Raw genomic sequence first — 26,509 nt, 5'->3', positions numbered from 1 at the left:
GTTTTAGTTTCCTGAGGATATTTTGAATACAGAAGCTCTTTATGAAACATGAAACATGTATTTTATATTATTTTAACGGCCAAAACTGCGGCCGATGTCGGTCCGACGTCGCCCCGACGTCGGACCGACGTCGGCTGGACCTCAGCAATTGATCTCGGTCCGACGTCGGCCCGACGTCGGCTGGACCTCGGCTGGACGTCCGTACATGCGGGCATATCCGACATCCAGCCGACGTCGTGCCGAGGTTGGACCGACGTCGGGCCGACGTCGGCATGCTGATGCCGAGTTGCGGACGTCGGGCCGACGTCGGCATGTTTACTGGGTATTGATCCATCTTCTGAGCTGTCAAAGGGAAAACGTATGACGTCACATACGTTACGCATACGCCTGGTGAAATCGTCGGCCCTTCTCCAGTAACCTATCAGGTATTTATCATGTGACGTCATAAACGTACATGCGTCTGAGGACAATACCGCAGCTTCCATTCCAGCCGTAAAATGTTTTGCGACGCATAACTACATACTTATAAATTAGCATGGCATCGATGGGCGCCGATGACCACTGCAGTCCGGGCGCCCCCAAAAAAAGCCAATTCATCATCATCATCACCGTTGCCCAAACTACCCACCAAAGGCATAAGTTTTGTGACGTAATATGTTTTCACCTGTCACCATCACTATATTTAGACGCACACACCTGGATCTGACGGCCTCCACCCCTCCACTGACTGCCAGGGCTGACAGCAGTCATTCCCAGTGACGTCACAGGCATCACTGACGTCACTGGCTCTCGTTTTTCTGTGTGAAGTTGAGGAACAGCCCTCCCTCCGGTCCCAGTATGACGTCACTGGTAGCCGTGACGTCATTGTTTCTCGGTTATCAGCTCAGGAACAGACCCCCCTCCAGTCGCAGTAAGACGTCACTGGTTCCTCGGTGTGAAGCTGAGGAAGAGCCCTCCCTCAAGTCGCAGTATGACGTCCGGCCTCAGTTTGATGGTGTCCAGGCTGTCGTGGGAGGTGATGTGGAAATTTCGCACCACGCTGGCCAGCAGCACCTTCTCCTCCATCAGCGCAAACTTCTGACCTGCGGGGGTAACATACAATAAGTTAGAATACCTTATCTTTCAGCGCAAACTTCTGACCTGCGGGGGTAAGATACCATCAGTCAGAGTTATCTATCAGGGCAAACTTCTGACCTGCGGGGGTCACGGGGAGGTGAGATAAGCGGTCAGACTGATACACCAATCCACAATCCACAAGAGCGAACTTCTGCCTTGTGAATGTGAGCGTCCATCGTGACAAAATCCTGACGTATCAATGAGCGAAAGGGTGAGATATAAGCCAACTTCTGATCTGTGGGGCACTAACCGGTGATAAACTATAAACACTCAGACTCAGACGTTCCCCTTGTAACCGCTACTGCGGCCTAATCTGTCAGTTCTGTGATGCCGGTCCCGTCCCTGCCCTTATCTGTCAGCTCTGCGGTACCGGTCTCGTCCCTGCGCTAATCTGTCAGCTCCACCACGTACCGATGCAGTTACGGGGCCCGGCGGAGAAGGGCACATACCGGTCCCGTTCCTGTCCTAATCTGTCAGCTCTGTGATACCGGTCCCGTTCCTGTCCTAATCTGTACACACCACCACGTACCGATGCAGTTGCGGGGTCCGGCGGAGAAGGGAACATACCGGTCCCGTTCCTGTCCTAATCTGTACACACCACCACGTACCGATGCAGTTACGGGGCCCGGCGGAGAAGGGAACATACCGGCCCCGTTCCTGTCCTAATCTGTCAGCTCTGCGATACCGGTCCCGTTCCTGTCCTAATCTGTCAGCTCTGTGATACCGGTCCCGTTCCTATCCTAATCTGTGCACACCACCACGTACCGATGCAGTTGCGGGGCCCGGCGGAGAAGGGGACATACCGGCCCCGTTCCTGTCCTAATCTGTCAGCTCTGTGATACCGGTCCCGTTCCTATCCTAATCTGTACACACCACCACGTACCGATGCAGTTGCGGGGCCCGGCGAAGAAGGGAACATACCGGCCCCGTTCCTGTCCTAATCTGTCAGCTCTGTGATACCGGTCCCGTTCCTGTCCTAATCTGTACACACCACCACGTACCGATGCAGTTGCGGGGCCCGGCGGAGAAGGGCACATACCGGTCCCGTTCCTGTCCTTATCTGTCCACCCCACCACGTACCTATGCAGTTCCAGGGTCCGGCGAAGAAGGGAACATACCGGTCCCGTTCCTGTCCTAATCTGTACACACCACCACGTACCGATGCAGTTGCGGGGCCCGGCGAAGAAGGGCACATACCGGTCCCGTTCCAGTCCTAATCTGTCCACTCTGTGATACCGGTCCCGTTCCTGTCCTAATCTGTACACACCACCACGTACCGATGCAGTTGCGGGGCCCGGCCGAGAAGGGAACATACCGGTCCCGTTCCTGTCCTAAACTGGCAGCTCTGGGATACCGGTCCCGTCCCCGTTCTAATCTGTACACACCACCACGTACCGATGCAGTTGCGGGGCCCGGCCGAGAAGGGCACGTAGCTGTACGGGTGGCGTCCCTTGCTGTTCTCCGGACTGAACCTCTCCGGATCGAACCGCTCCGGGTCCGGCCAGTGCACCGGGTCCCGGTGGATGGCGTACACCAGCAGGCCGACGTTGCAGCTGCCCGGAATCGGGTACCCGTCTGCCGGCCGAACACCGTCATTGGTCAGTTTAGGTGAGGGCGCGGGTTCGAATCCCGGCGGGGGCAAACAACCACACAAACAAACAAACAAACAGAGAAAACGGATTTGAGAATTGAGATAATGTTTTAGTTTTCTTTTCTTTTCGCATTGCTGCGTACCTGCCCCCTAGCATTTAATGACAACGTGTGTTATGCGTTATTTTGCTCGACCAGAAAACACAGAAGGGATTCATTTTCAGTAACACTTCAGGTTCGAACTTCGAACCGTAAACCTCGTTAGACAACGGTCAAGTTCAAACCAACGTATCAGCTAACCTGTTTCCTCATATATGCATTATGCAGTCCCGATGACGTCACCGCACTAACTGACCAATGACGGTGTCTGAGGTTAGGTCACCGATGACGTCACCGCACTAACTGACCAATGACGGCATCCGAGTTGAGGTCACCGATGACGTCACTGCACTAACTGACCAATGACGGTGGGTGTTCAAGTTTAGGTCACCGATGAGGCGATGACGTCACCGCACTAACTGACCAATGACGGTGTCCGAGTTGTATTGTATTGTATTGTATTGTATTGTATTTTATACTGGAAACTCTCCACAAGTGGCTATTACGAGCCCAGTTAACATGGCGATGCATTGACAGCACAACATACGTTTGCAAACACACATACATGTAATGAAAGTAACACAGTTGAAAACAAGCAGATAAGGAGGGTATTTGTCACTGTTCCAGCCTGGTCATGAGCTGGCGACGTGACGTGGAAAGTGTAGTCACACGCGAAAGTTTATTCCATGACACGGCGGCTCGGTAAGGAAAAAGTCGCCGCGCGGTCGTCAGCTGGAGGCGAGGGGGCGCGAGTACCGCAGCGCCGGCGGCGGTGGCTCGCGTTCGACGCGAACACACTGTTTGGCGAGGGCGCGCCATGGCTTTGAGCGGCTGGGGGGCTGCGGGGTCATGTAAGGCGCGGTAGATGTTTATCGCGTCGCGACGCATCACTAGCGTGTCGATATCGGGCCACCCAAGCGTCGCGAGGGCGGGGGATATATGGTCGCCTCGGCGTAAACCAGATACCAGTCGGGCGGCAAAATTTATGACCTTCTGCAGTCGGTTCAGGCGGGTGCGTGTCGCCCCACCCCATACTGACAAGCAATACTGAAGGTGAGGGAGGACGTGGGTCTGTACAAGAATTTTGAGGATGTCATTTGAGAGGTGAGATCGGATTTTGAAAAGAGATATGATTATTGCGTTGGTACGCCGGGCGACTGAGGATATGTGGCGCTCCCAGGTGAGGGTCTGATCGAATTCAACGCCCAGGATTTTTAGATGTTTTTGTGGCCGGATTTCTTCGTTATTTATCCGAATCGTGAAGGATGATGCTTTTTCAACTGCATTTACTGTGCCAATGATAATGAAAGAAGTTTTGCTTGCGTTCATTTTCAGACTGTTTCTACTAAACCATTGCTGAAGACATTCAACGTTATTTTCGGCTCGATACCTCAGCGCTTGGAGTTCGTCAGGATTGTTTGGTGCTGAGTCTAGGATTTGGGTATCATCTGCGTAGGATACTAGTCTACCATGGGGCAGGAAAGATGGTAGGTCGTTGATAAAGATGAGGAAGAGGATGGGACCGATTATAGAGCCTTGGGGGACTCCATGTGAGAGAGGAAGAGCCGCTGAGGATCCTCCACGGACAAGTTGGGAGCGACCGGACAGGTAGCTGCTGAACCAGCTGGATGATACACCGTACCACTCTAACTTGTCCAGCAGTATCGGGTGGTCGACGCTGTCGAAGGCCTTGCTCAAGTCGATCGATGTTAGTGACACAAGGTGACCGACATCAATCTTTTCAGCTGTCCATCCGACAATGTCGAGGAGGGCATCTTCCGTAGAGTGTGATGGGCGATAAGCGTATTGGGAGGGTGAGAGGATGTGGTTTGTGATAAGGTAGGAACTGAGTTGGGAGCATACCACTTTTTCAAGGATCTTTGATAAGGCTGGAAGAATTGATATTGGGCGGTAGTTGCTAGGGTCGTTGAGATCTCCTGATTTGTGGATGGGAGTGACGACGGCGACCTTCCAGGCATCTGGAAAGGTACAGGTGGATATGGATGTGTTGACAAGGTGGAGAATATGGGGGACTATGACGGGGAGACAACTCCGGAGGGCGTGCAGGGGTATGCCGTCTAAACCTACTGCCCGTGACGCTCCGAGCCGAGATATAATGCGCGAAAGTTCTGGAAGGGTTACGCAATGTGGGACGAAAGAGGTAGCACATACTCGATTTGGGCGAGGCTCGGCGCTGAGGCCGTGGTCGCGGCGAGCGGCGTGTGCGGCCTCCGCTACGCGAGCACCGACGCTGGCAAAGTGCTTGTTTAGAGAGTCTGCGGAGAGGCTGTTTTCCGCTGTTTTCGATTTGGAGCGGTGGCTTTTAGAGGAGAGGTCCGCGCCGAAGTCTTTCAATCTCGCCCAAAAGCGCCTTGCGTCTTGTCCTAACAATTCCGTGAGGTAGGAACGACGATGCTCGGTCAGCACAACTTTGGCCCTATTGCGCAAGCGACGGTACTCGTTTTTGTCCGCGTCAGAATGGGTTCGATTCCAAGCGCGACGCGCAGCATCTCGCTCGGACATAACAGTTCTTACTTCTTCATTTTTGAGCCAGGGACAGTATGGGCGCTTCACACGTTTAGTTGTAACAGGACAGTGTACACTTACTACGTTATTCCAGATATTCATAAAGCATGTCAGTTTCGTGTTTATATCGGGGGCGAGGTAAAACGAGTTCCAGTTTGCACACAAAATGTCGAGGGAGAAAGCATCCCAATCTACTCTGTTCCAAGCACGTGTCTGAAAAGTCACAGGAGCTCTCCGGGCTCGTCTGGCGGTTGTACGAATGATAACAGGAAAATGATCAGTTAAAAGATGAGTGTGAACAGAGGCTCTGGCATCGATGACAGACGAGTCAGATATGATCAAATCGAGCAATGCGGGCGATGGATGTGGGTGTGTGATATCAGAAACATGTTGAGCAAGATTTAGATCATTCAACAACGCATTGAAATTACGACATTCGGCAGATTCAGCATTCATAAGGTTCACATTAAAATCACCGAGGGCAAAAACACGATTGCCTAATGCAAGTGCGATCTCAAACTGATTACGAATGCAGTCTAATTGTTGTGCGTTCAAAGCACCTGGTGGTCGGTAGAAAGCACCCACAGTCACGGTCGCTCGGCGGGCGCCGCCCACGGACAGCCAGAGGGCTTCCACGCCGGTGCTGTTGTTGTCGCTGTTGGTGTCGTGGAGGCGGGACGTGCGCAGCTCATCAGACACCAGGAGGGCCACGCCGCCCCCTCGGCGCCCGCCAGGACGGTCGCATCTGTATAATGAGTACCCCGGTACGATGAGAGCGCCGTCGAGGACAGAATTAGATAGCCAGGTTTCGGAGATGCATAGAACTTCAATTTCTTCGCTTTGTACAAGGTGGCAGACCTCGTTTAGCCGAGGAGCGAGGGAGCGGGCATTTATGTGGCCGATGCAGTAGGCATTACTCTCTGTCTTATCTTGTTGCGGTAGGTGGGTTTGGTGCGCGGTCAGGCGGGGCGGCTCCAGGAGACAGCGAGCTGCAGGGCGGTCCAGGCGCGCTCGGGGTGGGGATGGGTGGCGCCCTACACGGAGAGGTCCGGCTGGGACCCCGACGCCGGGAGCGGTCAGCTGGTCGCCGCTCCCTCGTGCCTTGGCGCGGCGAACCCGCCACCCGCCTCGGCACCCCCGCCTGGCCGGCCGCCGGGGACGTGCCCCGGCGACCGTCCCACCGTCCGGCATTGTTGACTTTAGCCGGACGGTGAGCCCTCGAGCGGCCCCGGGTGAGGGGGAGCTCGGCCGTCCAGTTTCGTTGTCATGGCGACGAAGGGGAGAGGTGTCGAATTCCTCCGCGTCGTCTTGAAAGTATTCGTGGGCGAGAAAGTAGTTTTTGAAAAATCGAGCAGAACTTGCGTGTAATTATTGTTATATTGAAACACAGGTTACACCAGGTATACAACGCGGGAAAACCTCAATGCTCACAAATAGTTAATCCGGATTTAAGGTAATTTTGGGCCAATGTCACGGCCGGTGCGGTAGGCGCGTCAACGGTGATGTATCTCACGTTTTCGTTGATTTCTTAGAAAATACTTGCGGCTCTTCATCAAAAACACTTCCCAGATATGCACTTGCGGCTTACGATCACAGTAGTAGTAAAAGCACTGGCAGAAGTATAAAGTAACCGGAGAAAACGATGAAAAAACTGAGGAGCGAGATGGGGGTCGCCCGTCTAGCGCGCCACCCACGCACGAATTGAAAGTTGAGGTCACCGATGAGGTCACCGCACTAACTGAGCAATGACGGTGTCCGAGTTGAGGTCACCGATGACGTCACTGCACGGACTGACCAATGACAGTGTCTGAGTTAAGGTCACCGATGACGTCACCGCACTAACTGACCAATGACGGTGTCTGAGTTGAGTCGTCGGCCAATCATGGGCACTGGCGGGAACAGTCGCAGCGTCTCCTTGATGACCATTTCCAGGTACCGGAGCTTCGGCAGGTCGTCGCGGGTCAGCGGCCTGTGAATAAGGTCACAGAGGTCAGAGGTCACAGAGGTCAGAGTTCACAGGGGTCAGAGGTCATAGAGGGGCAGAGGTCATAGAGGGACAGAGGTCTGTAAACAGGTCACAGAGGGTCAAAGGGACATGTCACAGAGCGGTCTGTAAAAAAGGTCACAGAGGGTCAGAGGTCACAAGGGTCACAGAGGTCAGAGGTCAGATGTCACAGAGAGACAGAGGTACAGGCAAAGCTGGTTAGAGATCTGTAAACAAGTCACAGCTGGGGTCAGAGGTCTGTGAAAATCTGTGAAAGTGTCATCGCGGGTCAGAGTCTTGTGGGTAACTAGGAAACTTAGGAGGTCCATCAGCAGTGTAGAGCAAGAAAATGGTCTTGCTCTGACGAAATGGATAAATTGTTAACTCAGCACCATTTCCAAATGGAGAACAATATTCCTTTTTCTAATGATACCTACTACCTTAGATTATTTTGTTTGTGATAAAAAATTAACACAACCGGTATTTCAACAGAATTCACTCCAACTTTGGGATTTCCAGAGAAAAAACGTTACATAGAAACCTCCAGCAACCCGAATTACCAACAACAAAGACCTGAAGTCTCTTCATCAGCGATCTGAATTTACAACACCAGTGACCCGGGCCTGCTCCTCTAGCGACCCGAGTCTGCACCTCTAGTGACCCGCGTTTGAACCTCTCAAGAACCGATGTTTGCACCTCTTGTTACCCGAGCCTGCACCTCTAGTGACCCGAGTTTGGGCCTTAAATAACCCGAGTTTGCACCTCTAGCGAACCGGGCTCGCACCTATAGGGAACCGGGTTTGCACCTCTAGCGACTTGGTTTTACATCTCTAGTGACCCGGGTTTGCACCTGTGGTGACCCGAGTTTGCACCTCTGATGACCCGAGTTTGCACCTCTGGTGACCCGTGACCTACCGCTGCTGGTCGCCGAGGACCTCCACCAGCTCGTCATAGACCTTCTGCTGGACGTCCGCGTTCCTGCCCAGGTTATACAGGGCCCAGTTGGTGCCTGCAGAAGTCGTGTCGTGACCCTGAAACACACCAGGTCAGGTCAGGTCAGGTCAGGTCAGAGGTTATACAGGGCCCAGTTGGTGCCTGCAGAGGTCGTGTCGTGACCCTGAAACACACCAGGTCAGGTCAGGTCAGAGGTTATACAGGGCCCAGTTGGTGCCTGCAGAGGTCGTGTCGTGACCCTGAAACACACCAGGTCAGGTCAGGTCAGAGGTTATACAGGGCCCAGTTGGTGCCTGCAGAGGTCGTGTCGTGACCCTGAAACACACACCAGGTCAGGTCAGGTCAGGTCAGGTCAGAGGTTATACAGGGTCCAGTTGGTGCCTGCAGAGGTCGTGTCGTGACCCTGAAACACACACCAGGTCAGGTCAGGTCAGGTCAGGTCAGAGGTTATACAGGGTCAGAGGTTATACAGGGCCCAGTTGGTGCCTGCAGAGGTCGTGTCGTGACCCTGAAACACACCAGGTCAGGTCAGGTCAGGTCAGGTCAGAGGTTATACAGGGCCCAGTTGGTGCCTGCAGAAGTCGTGTCGTGACCCTGAAACACACCAGGTCAGGTCAGGTCAGAGGTTATACAGGGCCCAGTTGGTGCCTGCAGAGGTCGTGTCGTGACCCTGAAACACACCAGGTCAGGTCAGGTCAGGTCAGAGGTTATACAGGGCCCAGTTGGTGCCTGCAGAGGTCGTGTCGTGACCCTGAAACACACCAGGTCAGGTCAGGTCAGAGGTTATACAGGGCCCAGTTGGTGCCTGCAGAGGTCGTGTCGTGACCCTGAAACACACACCAGGTCAGGCCAGGTCAGGTCAGAGGTTATACAGGGCCCAGTTGGTGCCTGCAGAGGTCGTGTCGTGACCCTGGAACACACACCAGGTCAGGTCAGGTCAGAGGTTATACAGGGCCCAGTTGGTGCCTGCAGAGGTCGTGTCGTGACCCTGAAACACACACCAGGTCAGGTCAGAGAGTCAGTGACTGTGGTCAGTCGAACCTTCTTGGACCAGGGAGCGTTACCAGTTGATCAGTCCTGATTAAAGTGTCCCCGAGCTAGGTCCTGCCCAATATCGGGGTGCACGATGGGTCAGGTCAGGTCAGGTCAGGTTAGGGCGCTGTGTCAGTGGTCAATGTCGGCTATAATCGCTAGGCTATAGCGTCAGCGCAGATAACCGCTCGCCATAATACACCTTTTTGCACTACAAATCGGCATCTGGTCATTCAATTTCGACACTTTGCATTCAATATCGACAGAGCCCCTATTCGAAGCAAATGAGAGAACGCTAAAATTGAATGCAATTCGCCGAAATTGAATGAAAAGATGCCTATTTTGAGTGCAAAAAGGTGTAGTTCAATGTGTATGCACTAGGCACTCGTATGTCGCAATAAACGTATTACATTGACGTTTACATTAGACATTCGCATTCCAAAACGCAATACGCACGACGTTTATCTTGTCCTATCGCTCATAATATAGACGAGAAGTATATTTAACCATGTTGCAACACTCCAGACTCAACATTGAATCCGCGACCTTCGATCTCCTGCTGAGTGCGCCGAAACGAAACCGTCTTTGTTGATAATCGTTCGACACAGACCTGTCTTTGAAACGTCAAAACATTGAGCTAAGAAATATGAGAGAGGATGAACGTCCAAACCGTTTACGCCCGATGAAATGCGTTACCTCACTAGTATAAATGTTTCTGTTGGATTAGAGTATTTTACTAAAAAGGGTGTCTGACTGTAGTACTATAATGACTGTTATGATTTTTCGGTCTGACTGTATGACCTGGACATTAGTTCTCCTGAGACATCGGAACTTAGTACACCGTCTCTAACCTTCTCCAACGTACATAACCTATATGAGTTAGGTACGTGACCTACCTAATCCTAACCCATGTGATCTCCCGCGTCACATGAGCCATGACCCCCCGCACTACGTGACCTCTGACCCCGCACACCACGTGACTTCTGACTAGTGATGTCAAATACACAAAATTGTAATACCGATACCAAACCAATTACCAACCCAAAACCGTAAAAAAAATACCAAAACCGAACCAACTTGGAAACATAAGGGAAATACCAACTTTTTACCAAATTTTCAGCCTCTTATACATTAGTGAGGGGTAACAATACCAACAAAATATCAAACACATTAGGATTGAAATACCAAATACCAAGTTGGTATCGGTTTGGTATCGGCATACCAAAAAGTTGGTATCCGATTGACATCTCTACTTCTGACCCTCCGCACCATGTGACCCCTGCTGACCTCGAACATGAACGTGTCGACCTCCTCCCGAATGTCTGCGTCGCTCAGCGGTCGGCCGTCGATGGTCGAGTGGAGCAGAAGGTCCAGGAAGGCTCGCCGCTTCTTCTTACCTGAAATCAGCGCGGAAATGGTGATCCACAGCACGATTTGGGAAGTATACTCCGCGTCAGAATGGCCGGTGCAATATTTAGGCACTACGAATTCCTTTGTTATGCTTTTGTTTGTTGTATAAAAATTCAGAGGAAGAGTGCCAATGTTTTATTTAATCATTATGTAAAAGTGCATTCCTTCGTAGTGTTGAAAGATAACCGAAGCATCAGCCATCTCCCGCATTGCACTAGGCATGAGATTACGAAATACCAGCATACTAATGCGCATAATTGCTCAGTAGCTCCCTGGTTTATCAGAATACACATGGTAACTTCTATTTGGTACTTTTAACCCTCGCACGACCAGGCCATTTCTCATAACACGAACGACCAGGGGGGGGGGGGTTGTTACGACCCCCCTCCCTGGCGTTTCGAAACGGAAGGTCGTAGAGCTTAGCGGAAAAAACCAACGGATTGCTCTCAACGAGATCTCGCGATTGGTGGTATATTTTTTGGTCCTAGGTCAACATTTGACCTACTTATGACCGGTCAAAGGTCAAATTTTCCGAAAAAAATCAAACTTTTTCAACTTTGCGCAACGATTGCGGCAAAACGGTGAGAGATATTAACTTCAAACCTTCAACAACGTATTCCCCACTCAATTCTGCATCATATATGGTGTTTTGGTGTATTTACCCTATAAAAGTAAGAGGCCTATTGCTGATGAGTGATATGGTGTCACATCACCCTCCGGTGTTTGTCCCGATTCGTCGGCTGTTGACCACGTGGGTATCACCGGCAGAAAACCTAGGGATTCGGCGCACACGTTTGGTAACTGTCGGCCGGAGGCTGTACCTCTTATGACGTCATAACTCCGTGACCTGACATGACCCGATCAATTTTTTTCGGCAAAAGATGCGCAAAGGTTGCCCCAGAGGGTATTGAAAATTTCAGCCCGCTACGACAAGCCGTTTAGCGTGCACTTCGAAAAAACCTCAGGGGGGGTTGATACAACCCCCCCCCCTAGGCGTTCTAGGGTTAATCCGTCCAAACACAGCAGAACCAAGGGGCGACTGTTACAATACTATGAAGGAACTCGCCTGCCTCGTCCGTCACGGCACCGCCGTCGCCTGATGTCGCCTTTTGCAACTCCTCCCGACGGGTTCGGATCACCTGGACACAATTGTGGATACAATTGATACGCTGGATACAATTCGGATACAATTGTGAGAACGAACCGAACCACAGCGGCGCTACAGACTACAGAGTGCTGAGAGACACAGGGGAATGGTTGTCACAGAAAAGTGAGAAATATACGAGAATGGGCGTTACAGAATAGTGAGAAGCACAGCGAAATCGGTGTGATGGAAAGTGAGAACAATAGGAAAATGGGCTACACAGAATAGTAAGAGTTACAGGGGTAGGTATGAGTGACACAGAGTATATACTAAAAAAAAAAACAAAAAAAAACACAGAATGGACTATAGAATAGTGAGAAGCACAGCGACACGAACATCATAGATTAGTGATCAATACAGACAGTGGCGCTCACTACATTGAAAGTAATTCTCGATATTTGATCGAATAGTTTGGTGACATTTTGGTGCGCTATAGGAACGATGAATATACGAGTATACGCTACGGATCATTTTATCGTCGACTACTTTTGTACCATCTACTGTGACTGTTTTGTGGGTTAGGTACACAGTGCCCTGCAAAACGTTCGTTACTAGTGATGTCAATTACGGAAAATCGGAATACCGATACCAAACCTAATACCAACCAAAACCACGGGAGAATACCGAAACCAAACCTTCTTGGGAAACTGAGGGAAATACCAACTTTTTACCGATTTCTTAGCCTCTTATATATTAGTGAGGGCTTATGATACCAACAAAATACTAAACACAGTACGATTGAAATACCAAATACCAAGTTGGTATCGGTTTGGTATCGGTATACCAAAAAGTTGGTATCCGATTGACATCTCTATTCGTTACCAGTCGCGGCGCAACTAGTTTGACGTACCGAGTCGGTGAATCCGTGCAGCAGCTTGAGACTGTCCTTTTGTACTTTGTACAGAGATGACAGTCGAAACACCAGATCGTTTCGCAGCCAGGGACGCATGAACCGGAAAAACACCACCTCGCCCATACTGGAACAAACGAACAGCCATCATATCACATCAAACCCTTAGGCATACCACAAACATAGGAACCGTAAATATAGCGGCTCATACTGAAACTAAACCTATCAAGAAACACCTCACGTCAAATATATACAGCACAATAAAATGGAAAATAAACACGACCTTGCCCACCCTGACGGAACAACATAGCAGCAATAACAGAATAAAACAAATTAAAATTTTAATTAACAAGCAACACGGCTGAGCATCACGAGTTATTGTTAGCGATTTGGCAGCAGAGCGTCTGTGATGTTAGATGTCCCGTTTAGAAGGTCAATCCGTGTGACGTCACCAGCCACTCGTAGACGTGTTATATGACGCCACTACTCTCGTATGTCAGCCCGCACATGCTAAATGACGTCAAAACTCACTCGTAGACTATTATATGACGTCAAAGCTCACTAGTAGACGTGTTATATGACGTCATTACTCTCTCGTAGCCGTGTTATATGACGTCACTTCTCACTTGCAGACGGCCTGCGCAGTGCACGTATTATATGACGTCATTACTCATTTCTGTCTCTATTATGTGACGCCACTACTCACTCGTAGACGGCCTGCACATAGTCTGTTCGAGCTCCATCCTGGGCCTTGATCTGAACGCCCATCGTGGCTTCTGAAAAATAAACGAAATAAATAACTTCAGTGCTGTTCAATGGTGATCAAGCAGAACATTGTCATCGTTTTATTGACTGTCTCCCTGCTGCAAATACGATGCATTACATGACCAAACAAAGCAAGTAGGTACAACATGATCTTACTTCATGGCTCAGTACACATCAGGCATCATATCGCATGCGTAGTAAAATATCCAGTGCGAACTGCGAAGTACACATAATATCTCTGCATATTTCTGTGAATTTATGCATCAATAATGCATAACGGATGTGAAATAGCATGCCGCTAATCATGCATAACCTCATGAAGCCCTGATTGCCCTAGTGATACGCTAGTTACTAGCATGACCGCTGACTCAAACGTTCCGTTGTCCACGCCGTACCGCATATGATATCCAGTGTCGCCTTGGTGATGAATGGGAACACGTTCACCCGCTGGCCGCCAGTGTCCTTCAGCTTGGCCACCAACACCTGCGACTGCTCGTTGAACACGTCCATGAACTGGTCCAGGATGGTGAAGTGGAACGCCGGCGTCAGCATCTTGCGCCGCTTGTGCCACTTGGTGCCTGGAACCGGATCATTGGGGAGGCTTACATAGCGTGGTATTTTACTATGGTTTTCTTTTGACGTTTTGAGGTACCTAAATGTTTCAATAATCACTGAGATGTTAAGCACTGCTTTTTAAAGTGTCTGCTATTTATCGGTATCGGTTGCCTATGTATCGGTTGTCATAGTTGCCCGTGCTGGTGATCAGTCCGGAGTATATATTGCACAGTTTGTTTATCGGTTGTCATAGTTACCGGCGCTGGTGAGCAGACCGGTGTCTATATTGGACAGTTTGTTGATTGGTTGCCATAGTTACCAGTGCTGGTGAGCAGGCCGGTGTCTATATTGCACAGTTTGTTGATTGGTTGCCATAGTTACCGGTGCTGGTGAGCAGACCGGAGTATATAATATATTGCAGTTTATTTATCGGTTGCCATAGTTACCAGTGCTGGTGAGCAGACCGGTGCCCAGCCACGGCTCCAGTGACTGGTACTCCTCTCCTTTCTGGATGTGCTGGTTACTGCTGAAAATCACCTGCAAATCGAGCGATGAGACTGTTAGTAAACTGTTACAGCGCCATACATATGAACAGCAACTCCAGTCCACTAATCACAGCTTCAGTGGGTGCTGACTGACAGGCCTAGCCTCTTGAACACGTTTCTTGAGCTTGGCATGATGCTTCAGCAAGCTCGTGATTCATATGTTTCATTATAGGGGCATTCCACGTCAAGTGGGACAAAAAATGATCATTTTGAACCTCACCTCCTCCGATTTTTGCGAAACTTTGTGAAACTACTCATCTATATGTGAAAAGAAAGGAGACATATTTTTGTCAAGATATGACGTCACGTTTCCGAGATACACGTCATCAAACATTGACTTAGGTAAGGCACATTATCATCTTTAAACCGTCATAACCATTGAAGTTTTAGACATATCACCACGAGACAAAGTGTGAAATGGAGGGAATAGGTCAGGCTTTAATTTGAGGATAACAATATTGACGTAATTAACTAATTAGTGAGCTTTATTAGAATTCAAAAAATAAATTTTGATTTTCTGAAAAATGGGTACCCTTCGATTTTGCTGATTTTTACATATTTTATTCTCCTATACATTAGCTACATCATATAAAAAATCCAGAATGCGCCGACGTCTACGTAACTGTCCTTTGAACTTCGTAATGTCTGGCACTCGCGTGTTTCGTTTTAGCAACCAAGGAGAGGCGCTACCCGGAGATGCTTCTTTCTGCCCCAAACCAAAGAAAACCTAACCTGACCTGACGTGACCTGACCTAATCTAACACGCGTAAATGCGACCCAGCGACCTTTAGATTTCGAGGTGGGTACACTCGGCACACTTACCACGAAGCCACGAAGATAGCTGGTCATCGTAAGCCAGTTTTTATGATGAAATTGGGCATTCTCCGGGCAGCGCCTCTCTTTGGTTGCAAAAAGAAAATACGCCTGACTCTCCCAGCGCTAAGGGAGAAAAGCCCGGTTTAGCCAAAAAAAGGTATTAGAAAATACGGAATTTGAATTGTAGGTGGGGCGGTGGGGAACTTTATCGTGTGCCAATTTCATGGCCCTAGATCAATATAATCAAGATCAAATGAGGTTAAACGTGATCAAATTTGCTATAGTGACTAGTTTGCGTTTATATACGCCCATAGCTCTAAGAGATAGGTACTGGCCGATTTTCCTATTTCTTCCTTTATACGACATTTGCAGTGTTATGAGAATCTCTAGTTAATCTTACCATAAATTTGGCAGTTAATGGCTTGCTAAGAGTAAGATGTCGCCGGCAGAGGCGGGGATCGGCCGACGCGGGAAACGTCATAGTCACATATTGTGTTTGCACCCTAAATAATTTAATTTTACCAGTTGATTTTCGTATTGATTTGAACATTAGCTTGCCTGTACATTTTTAAGCCTTCACACAAAATTTGACACGAATCGATCATAATCAGCGGTAAGAAGCGAGGTGCAAAGGTGGAACCGTCCTGCGCCGGCACAGTCTACCATTCAGGCGGCAACGGCCGGCGCCGGCCGCCGATCCGCTCCGGCAGGAATGTTTGACTTTACACCGCTATTACTAGAAAAGTTGTGGACCGATTTACCTATTTCTTGCGCGGGAGGATTTGCAATTCGATTCTGGACAGATGCTGAAAGTTTGACGCTAATATGATAAATATGGCGTGAGTTATTGGCGATAAACAGGTGGAGTTAGCGAAATCGGCCCCTTCCACCGCCCGTGCTACGTTGCACTACTTGTTGCTATATCATCCAAAGTTATCGTTGGCCCTCTCTAATTTTCTCAGCACCTGTGCACCACGTGTAGTGGAAGACAATATCTAAATTTGAGCAAAATCGAAGGGTACCCATTTTTCACAAATTACATTTTAAGAAATTAATTCAAAATAAAATAAATTCAAATTCACCAAAAAATGTTAAAATTGTCAAATTTTGCTAGCATAACTCCTTATGTATACGTTTCAGTTTGTTTGAAATTAATAGCTTCAAAAATGTTGAAGCTATAGATCTTTCAAGATTGCAATACACGTCCAATTCTGCTAAAAAAAGCAGAAGTTTAGCGACTTGTATCTCTGTAGCCCGAGGGCATATGACAAAATCCTTTCACCCTCAGAGGTTTCACCCAATAGCCAATAAGTATACCAAGTTTGAACAAAATCGCAGAGGTGGCCGATTTTGGCTGTCCCGGTTGACATGGAATGCCCCTATAAGGGATTAGTGCCAAGCGGTATTATTATTTTGGATTACATCTACCTAGAAGTGAAAATGATGTGTGAGTGTTCTCACAAATCTCCGTTACTTAAACTTAAGCATCGCCTTTATGTTGTGCTTTATCTATTTGATCCTTAAGTGCGAATAGATATTTTAATTGATCGTAAGCAGCTCAAGTCACTCCGGAAACTCCAATCATAGGTCCGATCATAAAACTTCATAGTCCGACGGACGGTCATAAAGATGTCTGACTGCAGGCCTATGTTCGGCCATTGAGCCCATGATCGGGCCCATCCCATCACTGACGCCGCAGCAGCCCCCCCCCCGCCCCCACCCCCTCCCAGCAGACGGACAGTCAAGGTCACGCGAAGGTCGCACTGATTTGCCACGCGTCGGTCGCCCCTCCCCCTCCTCCCCCCCCTCCTCCCCCCCCCCTCTCAGCTGGTGGGGAACGAGTGTGATTCTGAAAGTCATGCCTGACAAACAGTCATGGGGCCGAGGCGCAGCCCAGGCTCGGAGCCCTGATATAACCCAGAGCTTTGAGGTGACCGAGAGCCCTGCTCCGTACGCTGTAAAACGTAGCGTAAAAATAGCATGAACATGATAAGCGTCGCCAGAACTGTAGCTTCTAAGATTACCTACTCCTGTTTTGGCTAACGATTCAAGTTTTCATTTTTATGCTGCTGAGACATACTCGAGGGCAGCGCTTTTCGAGGAGCGCTGTGGCCCGAAGGTTTGAACTTTGAATTGTGAAAACGCCCGCCCGCCGCAAAACGCAAACACCGCAAAACGCACGCCCGAAACGCCAACGCAAAGGTCGCAAAAAATAAACAAACGCCCGCCGCAAACCGCAAATAAAAAAAACGCAAAAACGCCGCAAAACAATAAAACCGCCCGCATCGCACGCCCGCTAACCGCCAACCGAAAACGCCTGAAAATCGCCCGCCCGCCGCCAAAAAAAAGCACCGCAAAAAAACGAAAAAGCGGCCGCCAACCGCAAACAAATTTAACACCGCAAACGACGCAAAAAAACCGCCCGCATCGCCCGCCCGCCCGCCCGCCGCCAAAGACAAACACCGCAAAAAACACAAAACGCCCGCCCGCCGCAAAACGTAAACACCGCAAAACGTGTAAAACGCACGCCCGAAAAGCCAACGCAAACGGCAAAAAATCGCCCGACCGCCGCAAACCACACAGAAAAAAACGCCGAAACGCCGAAAAAAATAAAACCGCCCGCACCGCACCGACGCTAACTGCTAACCGAAAACGACTAAAAGTCGCCCGCCAGCCGCCAAACGCAAACACCGCAAATAAGCGCCCGGCCGCAGCAAGATAATAATTTATCAGCGGCTGGCATACCGCTAGGCTGGTCATTTTCACAAAGCAAAAAGATATCTGCAAAAATCTCCTAGATGAAAGCGCCCGATTAAAAAACGGATGGCACGTGCGTGTTCCTCGCCCCCAACTTCCTTCAGGTCAATCGTCATTTGGGTCATCTAACGCATTGACGTATCTGCAAAAATCTCCTAGATGAAAGCGCCCGATTAAAAAACGGATGGCACGTGCGTGTTCCTCGCCCCCAACTTCCTTCAGGTCAATCGTCATTTGGGTCATCTAACGCATTGACGACCGGCTGGGTGGAATGAACATTGCGCCAAGAAACGGAAGTATATTGTCAAAAAGAATCCCCAGAATGGTGGATCCCAAAAGTTTGAAACTACCACTTTGGCCCACTGGACGACACCTTAAACAGTTGCCGACCGGATGACACCCATTGTTTGGTCACCCACGCCATAGTATGCATCATGGGTGCGCCGAAATGACCAAAAGTCCCAATTTCCGGTGTGCAGGGTCATTTTCAACGGCACGTGGCACGTGTTTCTGGACTTTTCCGGCCACTTTGCGACATACCCATGGGTAGTGCACCGAATGGTGGTTGATCTGCATGTAAGAAAATGGGGGGTCGTTTGGATCGTTTTCGAGCAATCTGCCGTGGAACGCATTTTTTTCATTTTGCCCATTGGCTTAACACGGGAATTTTCAAAGTCACGTGGCACGTGCACCAGATGGTCCGCGGAGGGGAGACCCATACCAGAACGTAGATCACCTGGCCCACTAGAAATCCTGAAAAAATCAGAATTTTTGGAGCAGCCGTTTTCAAGAGCATCAAGTTGTACTGATCTCAGGCAGCTTTTGCCAAATTGTCAGGGAACTCAGATTTGTTTTTCAATAGAAAAACACAATTCTAAAGAATAGTGTTTTAACTATTGACAACAAACCTTCGGTTACCGGCATCTGCGATGCCGGGCTCCGCATCGCGGGACCGCAGGTTGTTTGAGCAAGCACCTTTGTAAACGCAGCAAAAACGCCCGCCACCAAACGAGAGGATGAGCCTTGCACGTGCAGACCGGAGTCGGTGTGCTACGGACTGACGTGCACGGCACCCTATTCGCCGGTCTATAGCGGTGTGCCAACTTTGAGTGCAATCGACCCGGCCGTTTTCGAGATCTGGAAGCGGCACCCTGCACGTGCGCACGTGCAAGCTGGGTCTTAATTGACTTTTGCACGGCACCCTTTTCGCCGGTCTCTAGCGGTGTACCGAATTTAATCTGAATTGGCCCAGCCGTTTCCAAGATCTGGAAGCGACCCCTACACGTGCGCCCGTGCAGCTGCACCCCAACCGTGGCACATGAAAATACATACTTACTGACTTGTGAACGGCACCGTACTAACCAGTCTCTTGTGGTATGCCAAATTTTAGCACAGTCGGTCCAGCCGTTCTTGAGATATGGAAGCGTCAGCCTGCACGTGCGCACGTGCAAACTAGGTCCCATCTGATTTGTGCACGGCACCCTACTCGCCGAGCCCTAACGGTGTGCCAACTTTGAATCACAATCGGCCCAGCCGTTCTCGAGATCTGGAAGCGTCACCCTGCCCGTGCGCACGTGCAGCGGCACCCCAACCGTGACACATGGAAATGCATTGCTGGGCGGGTGCCTACATCCATGCCAAGGATCAGCGCAATCGGCAAAATAACTACAGAGTTATTACACTTGCTACCGAAATGACACCTCTTCGTTTTGCACGTGGCACGTGCATTAGGGGTCACCCATACGCATCGAGAGTAGCACACTACGTGTAAGAAAGGAAGGAGCTATCCCACACAAAAGACCGCGAGTGAATCGGTCCAGTGGTTGCAGAGATATGAGGTTTGTTAAGGCACCCCACAGGCGGCCTACTGCCAATATTTAGCAATAATCAGTGTCGCATCCGCACACGGGAGGTATCGCCGTCACCTGTTCGTATACTCTAATGTGGTTGGGTTCAAGTCACAGTCGAGCCCTGCTTTTTTACAGCTTTTCTTAAAAACGGCACATCGTGCAGTGACGTTCTATACATCAATAAAAAGAGCATCAAAAGTTGTATATTATATTAACTTTTCACCTATATATATATATTACTAACGATAAAAGTTATAGAGGAATAAAGACGTATCCATTGACTTTCCATGTTAAAAATTTTCATTTTCAAACGAACTTTATTAGAAAAAAAAAACGATTTCTGCCAGCTTAACGAAGCATACCAGCATGTACTATGCTCCTTTCTCTACAAGATATAAGAGTTTGGACGAAATCTATCTCTAAAATTTTGTACAAAGATCGAATGAAAATGTCTCTGCAAAGTCTCGACATTGCCGTCCATTGACTTAGCATGGGACACAGCAAAATTCCAACTTTGACCTCGTGCAAAGACACGTTCCGAGATTCTGAGGGGTATACAGCGCACACTAGCGTGTACCGGAACGTGTTTGCCATAAAATGCTGGGAAGAAAACCACCTCTTCCTTGGCTCGTTTTTCCGCCATTGGCGATCGCGCAAAAAGTGTCCAAAACCCCGTTGACTTAACATGGGGAAAATGGAATCGCACGTGCCACGCGCAAAAGACTTTTTAGCGAGTAGCGACCGGTGCCATCAGGTAGATCGCCTCCGGGAGCCCATACACTGAACTTTTTACCAAGATTGAGCGATTCGTCTAGGCCCCGCTCAAGTTGTACTGATTCGCTGCCAGACTTGCAAAACATAGCCCGGAGAAGGACCGCTCCGGTTGTTTTTCAATAGAAAAACACAATTCTAACGAATAGTGTTTGTCTACTTCAAACAACCTGCGGTTACCAGCATCTGCGATGCTGGGCTCCGCATCGCGGGACCGCAGGTTGTTTGAGCAAGCACCTCTGTGAACGCAGCAAAAATGCCCGCCGCCAAACGAGAGGACGAGCATTGCACGTGCAGATCGGGGTGGGTGTGCTACAAACTGACGTGCACGGCACCCTATTCGCCGGTCTATACCGGTGTGCCAAATTTGAGTCAGGTCAAGTCAGGTCAACCGGTAGGGGTCGTGACGGGTATTCGTAGTACCTGTCATCCGCCTCTGACAGCTTCGTAACATGTTACGAAGGCACCAAAACTACTTCGTAAACATTCATATGGTTGCTAATTTCGAATTCAGCTCCAAAAACTAGTCTAGAAACATGTAAAACTCGAAAAAGTGAACCGAGGTCACCAAAGGTCAGTGACTTGACCTGACCTTCAGATGAACTTGACACCCACCCTAATAGACACCCCCTAGGAAGCAACATCATATCACATGTTTGGACGTTTGAAACCACGAAAAGCTTGCAAACGCGCGGCTAATGCGAGCCGACATAGGACGCAGAATCGCGATTCCGGCCAAATATGGTCTCGGAAAAGAGGTCACAGGTCAAAGGTCATTTGGGTCAGGGTCATGAAATTTTAAGGGTAGGTGTAAAATTGATCAATGCGAGGGTACTGAAATACTTCGTAAACTTTCAAATGGTTGCTAAATTCGAATTCAGCTCCAAAAAGTAGTCTAGAAACATATAAAACTCGAAAAAGTGAACCGAGGTCACCAAGGGTCAGTGACCTGACCTGACCTTCAGATGACCTTGACACCCACCCTTATAGACACCCCTAGGAAGCAACATCATATCACATGTTTGAACGTTTGAAACCACGAAAAGTTTGCAAACGCGCGGCTAATGCGAGCCGACATAGGACGCAGAATCGCGATTCCGGCCAAATATGGTCTCGGAAAAGAGGTCACAGGATAAAGGTCATTTGGGTCAGGGTCATGAAATTTTATGGGTAGGTGTAAAATTGATCAATGCGAGGGTACTGAAAGTTTCGTTGCGATCGGCCGCTTTTTACGCGAGTTATTCGCGAAAAACCCTAGGGGGGTTGCATCAACCCCTCCGTTAAGGACTCATGTCAACTAGTGACCTCTGAGGTCACGACAATTGACCCAAGATACGGGCTTGGTTTCCGCTAAATGACTTCGCAAAAATGGCCACAGAGCCGCGATTTCTGCATCATCGTGCTTACCTTGCTAAGGCGCGTCGAATGGTATACTTTTTGTTTGGTTGAGGTCAACCTAAGGTTGACCTGACCTGCCCTTGACCTCGGGTCAAGGGCAGGTCAGAGCCCCTCATGTCATGAGGTTGGTCGAATGAGGTCATATCGCATATCAAGTTTCAGCACTTTGTCGCCGGCGTGGCTCGAGCTATCACGAAAAAACCATATGGGAGGAGGCGGGTGCTGCCCCCTCTGCCGGCGAGGGTAAATCAATATTGACGCAATGGTGACGTCACGGTCGCCGTCGACGTCACCATTCAAATCAGAGTCATTGACTTGTGCCGACTATCAAGTTTAATATTGATGCTCCAACGGATCTGATCTTATCAGCCGAAAACACATTACATTCCTTTTTACTCGCTAGATGGCAGAAGCGTCAAACGCCTGAATGTATGCTGTGCCGCAATGCCGGCTCTATTGTATATAACCGCCTAAATGAATGGCGGAGTAATGAGGGATCCGGGAAAACCACTATCTCTTTAGAACTGATGAGTTATGACTCCCACGAAACTGAAGCTTTTGAAGACGATTACCCAGTGTGGTAAATGAGTCTGGCATTTTTGATTTTAGCCAAGCATTTACTCGCTAGATGACGAAGAAGTGTCAAACGCCTGAAAGCATGTTGCGCCGCAGTGCCACCTCTTCCGTATGTAGCCGCATGAATGAAGATTTAAGCGCAATTGGCTCAGCCGTTGTCGCCAATGTGTACCTACATCTAGAGGTCCAACCATGCCGCTGAAAATGATCTATCATTCAAAGCTTCATAACAATGCGCGGAGTAATTTTCCTAACAAACGCAAAAAAAAACTAATAGGCGTGGTTAAAAACGCCCCTGCCCCACTCGGGCGGAGGTTAATGTGTTGTGGTAGCAAACTCATTAATTGTTTCCTGGTCTAGTCTTCTATTTGGATTCGCGGCCAAGTATGCAAAACATAGCCCGGTGAAGGACTGCTCCGGCTGTTTTTTCAATAGAAAAACACAATTCTAACGAATAGTGTTTGTCTAATGAAGAAACAGCCTGCGGTTACTCACCGCCAAACGAGAGGATGAGCCTGGCACGTGCAGACCGGAGTGGGTGTGCTACGAGCTGACGAACAGGACACCCTACTAACCACTCTAGCGGTGTGCAAAATTTGAGTGCAATCGGTCCTGCCGTTTTCGAGATCTTGAAGCGGCACCCTTCACGTGCGCACGTGCAAGCTGGGTCCCAATTGTGTTGTGCACGGCAACCTAGTTGCCGGTCTCTAGCGGTTTACCGAATTTGAGCTAAATCGGCCCAGTCAATTTCAAGATCTGGAAGCGACCCCTGCACGTGCGCACGTGCAGTTGCAATCCAACCGTGACACATACCAATACATACTAACTGACTTGTGCACGGCACCCTACTGATAAGTCTCTAGAAATGTGCCGAATTTGAGTGCAATCGGCCCAGCCGTTCCTGAGATCTGGAAGCGTCACCCTGCACGTGCGCACGTGCAACCTGGATCCCATCTGACTTGTGCACGGCACCCTAATAACCGGTCTCTAGCGGTGTACCAAATTTGAGCTCAATCGGCCCGGCCGTTCTCGAGATCTGGAAGCGTCACCCTGCACGCGCGCACGTGCAGTTGCACCCCAGCCGTAGCACATGGAAAGGTATGGCCCGGTGTGTGCCTACATCCTTGTGTAGTTTCAGCAGAATCTCCTCAGGAATTACCGTGGTATTGTCATTGCAACAAAAGTGACACCTCTCTGTTTTACACGTGTCACGTGCAGTAGGGGTCACCCGCATGCATCGTCCATAGTAAAATACTTGTAAGAAAGGGTATACGCTACCCCATACAAAAAACCGCAAGTGTATCGGTCCAGTGGCTGCGGAGATATAAGTCGTACAAAAACGTCCCCACGGTGGCCGGCCGCTAATATTTAGCATTAAATTCGTGTCGCATCCTTCTATGGGAGGTATCCCTGTCACCTGTTCGTATACTGTCTGAGCCAAGGCCATAATAGGTGTGAGCTCAAATCTCGGTAATGTCGTGCTTTTTTACTAAATTTCTCGAAAACGGCACAACGTGCAATGACGTTCTATATATCACTGGAAAGAGCATCAAAAGTTGTATAAACTATCAACTTTTCACTTAAATATATCTTCAACGTAAAAAGTTATTAAGCAGCAAAGAGGCTCCCATTGACTTTCCATGTTAAAAATTTTCAATCTTAAACGAGCTTAAAAAGACCAAACGAATTCTGAGAGCTTAACGAAGCATAACAACATGTTCTATGGTCGTTTCTTAACAGGTCCTGACAGTTTAAACAAAATCGTATCATATAATTTTGCACAGTGAACGAATGAAAATGTCTCTGCAAAAACGCCCATTGACTTAACATGGGGAGCGAAAAAAGTTCAACTTCAAACTCGTGCATCTCAAGTTAACGAATTCTGACGGGTATACGGCGCACATGGGCGTGTACCTGAACGTGTCGGTCATAAAATGGTGTGCAGCAAACCATACCTTGTTCCGCGATTTTTTCCGCTATTCGCGATCGCGCAAAAAGTGTCCAAAACCCCATTGACTTAACATGGGGAAAATGGAATCGCACGTGCCACGTGCCACGAGGTTTTAAGCGAGTAGCGACCGGTGCCATCAGGTAGATCGCCTGCTGGAGCCCGTACCTTGAACTTTTTACGAAGATTGAGCGATTCGTCTAGGCCCCGGTCAAGTTGTACTGATTCGCTGCCAGACTTGCAAAACATAGCCCGGAGAACGACCGCTCCGGTTGTTTTTCAATAGAAAAACACAATTCTAACGAATAGTGTTTGTCTTTTCAAACAACCTGCGGTTACCAGCATCTGCGATGCTGGGCTCCGCATCGCGGGACCGCAGGTTGTTTGAGCAAGCACCTTTGGAAAAGCAGCAAAAACGCCCGCCGCCAAACGAGAGGATGAGCCTTGCACGTGCAGACCGGAGTCGGTGTGCTACGGACTGACGTGCACGGCACCCTATTCGCCGGCCTTTAGCGGTGTGCCAAATTTGAGTGCAATCGATCCGGCCGTTTTCGAGATCTGGAAGCGACGCCCTGCACGTGCGCACGTGCAACCTGGGTCCCAATTGACTTGTTCACGGCACTCTATTCGCCGGTCTCAAGCGGTGTACCAAATTTGAGCTCAATCGGCCCAGCCGATTTCAAGATCTGGAAGCGACCCCTACACGTGCGCACGTGCCGCTGCACCCCATCCGTGGCACATGAAAATTCATACTAACTGACTTGTTCACGGCACCCTACTACCCAGTCTCTAGTGGTATGCCAAATTTTAGCACAGTCGGTCCAGCCGTTCTTTAGCTATGGAAGCGTCAGCCTGCACGTGCGCACGTGCAAACTGGATCCCATCTGTCTTGTGCACGGCACCCTACTAACCGGTCTCTAGCGGTGTACCAAATCTGAGCTCAATCGGCCCGGCCGTTTTCGAGATCTGGAAGCGTCACGCTGCACGTGCGCACGTGCAGTTGCACCCCAACCGTAACACATGGACACGCATGGTGGCCCGGTGTGTGCCTACATCCTTGTGTATGTAGTTTCAGCAGAATCTCCTCAGGAATTACCGTGGTATTGTCATTACAACAAAAGTGACACCTCTCCGTTTTACACGTGTCACGTGCAGTAGGGGTCACCCGCATGCATCGTCCATAGTAAAATACTTCTAAGAAGGGTATACGCTACCCCATACAAAAAACCGCAAGTGTATCGGTCCAGTGGTTGCGGAGATATACGTCATACAAAAACGTCCCCACGGCGGCCGGCCGCTAATATTTAGCATTTAATCGCATCCTTCAATAGGAGGTATCCCCGTCACCTGTTCGTATACTCTCTGAGCCAAGGCCATATATAGGTCTGAGCTCAAATCTCGGTAATGTCGTGCTTTTTTACTAAATTTCTCAATAACGGCCCGACGTGCAGGAACGATCTATACATCATTGGAAAGAGCATCAAAAGTTGTACAACCTATCAACTTTTCACTTAAATATATCTTTAACGTACAAAGTTATTAAGCAGCAAAGACGCTCCCATTGACTTTCCATGTTAAAATTTTTCATTTTTAGAGAAGCCTTAAAACAACAAACGAATTCTGACAGCTTAACGAAGCATAACACCATGTTCTATGGTCGTTTCTCAACAGGTCCTGAAAGTTTAAACAAAATCGTATCATATAATTTTGTACAATGAGCGAATGAAAATGTCTCTGAAAAAATGTCCATAGACTTAACATGGGGAGCTAAAAAACTTCAACTTCAAAGTCTTACTACAAAAAATATCGACTTCTTACGGGTA

At 49.1% G+C, this 26,509-nt stretch overlaps 1 protein-coding gene across 1 annotated transcript in view; it reads right to left on the bottom strand.

The window, feature by feature from the left end:
* Positions 1-653: 653 nt before the first annotated feature.
* The window catches only part of LOC122386891 (cytochrome P450 4V2-like), a 126,257-nt gene continuing 100,401 nt past the window's right edge, over positions 654-26,509 (bottom strand). The window contains exons 4-13 of the mRNA XM_043376604.1: positions 14,472-14,562; positions 13,866-14,048; positions 13,412-13,481; positions 12,706-12,832; positions 11,778-11,850; positions 10,589-10,698; positions 8,231-8,346; positions 7,179-7,300; positions 2,512-2,691; positions 654-1,082 (exon numbers count right to left, since the gene is read on the bottom strand). Coding sequence (XP_043232539.1) covers positions 919-1,082; positions 2,512-2,691; positions 7,179-7,300; positions 8,231-8,346; positions 10,589-10,698; positions 11,778-11,850; positions 12,706-12,832; positions 13,412-13,481; positions 13,866-14,048; positions 14,472-14,562 — 1,236 coding nt within the window. The 3' untranslated portion in view covers positions 654-918. The remainder of the gene's footprint in view (positions 1,083-2,511; positions 2,692-7,178; positions 7,301-8,230; positions 8,347-10,588; positions 10,699-11,777; positions 11,851-12,705; positions 12,833-13,411; positions 13,482-13,865; positions 14,049-14,471; positions 14,563-26,509) is intronic.

Source organism: Amphibalanus amphitrite, unplaced genomic scaffold, assembly GCF_019059575.1.
Source record: "Amphibalanus amphitrite isolate SeventyFive unplaced genomic scaffold, NRLGWU_Aamphi_draft 000266F_arrow, whole genome shotgun sequence".
Classification (NCBI taxonomy): Eukaryota; Metazoa; Arthropoda; class Thecostraca; order Balanomorpha; family Balanidae; genus Amphibalanus; species Amphibalanus amphitrite.
This window is presented reverse-complemented; position numbering and strand designations above follow the sequence as displayed.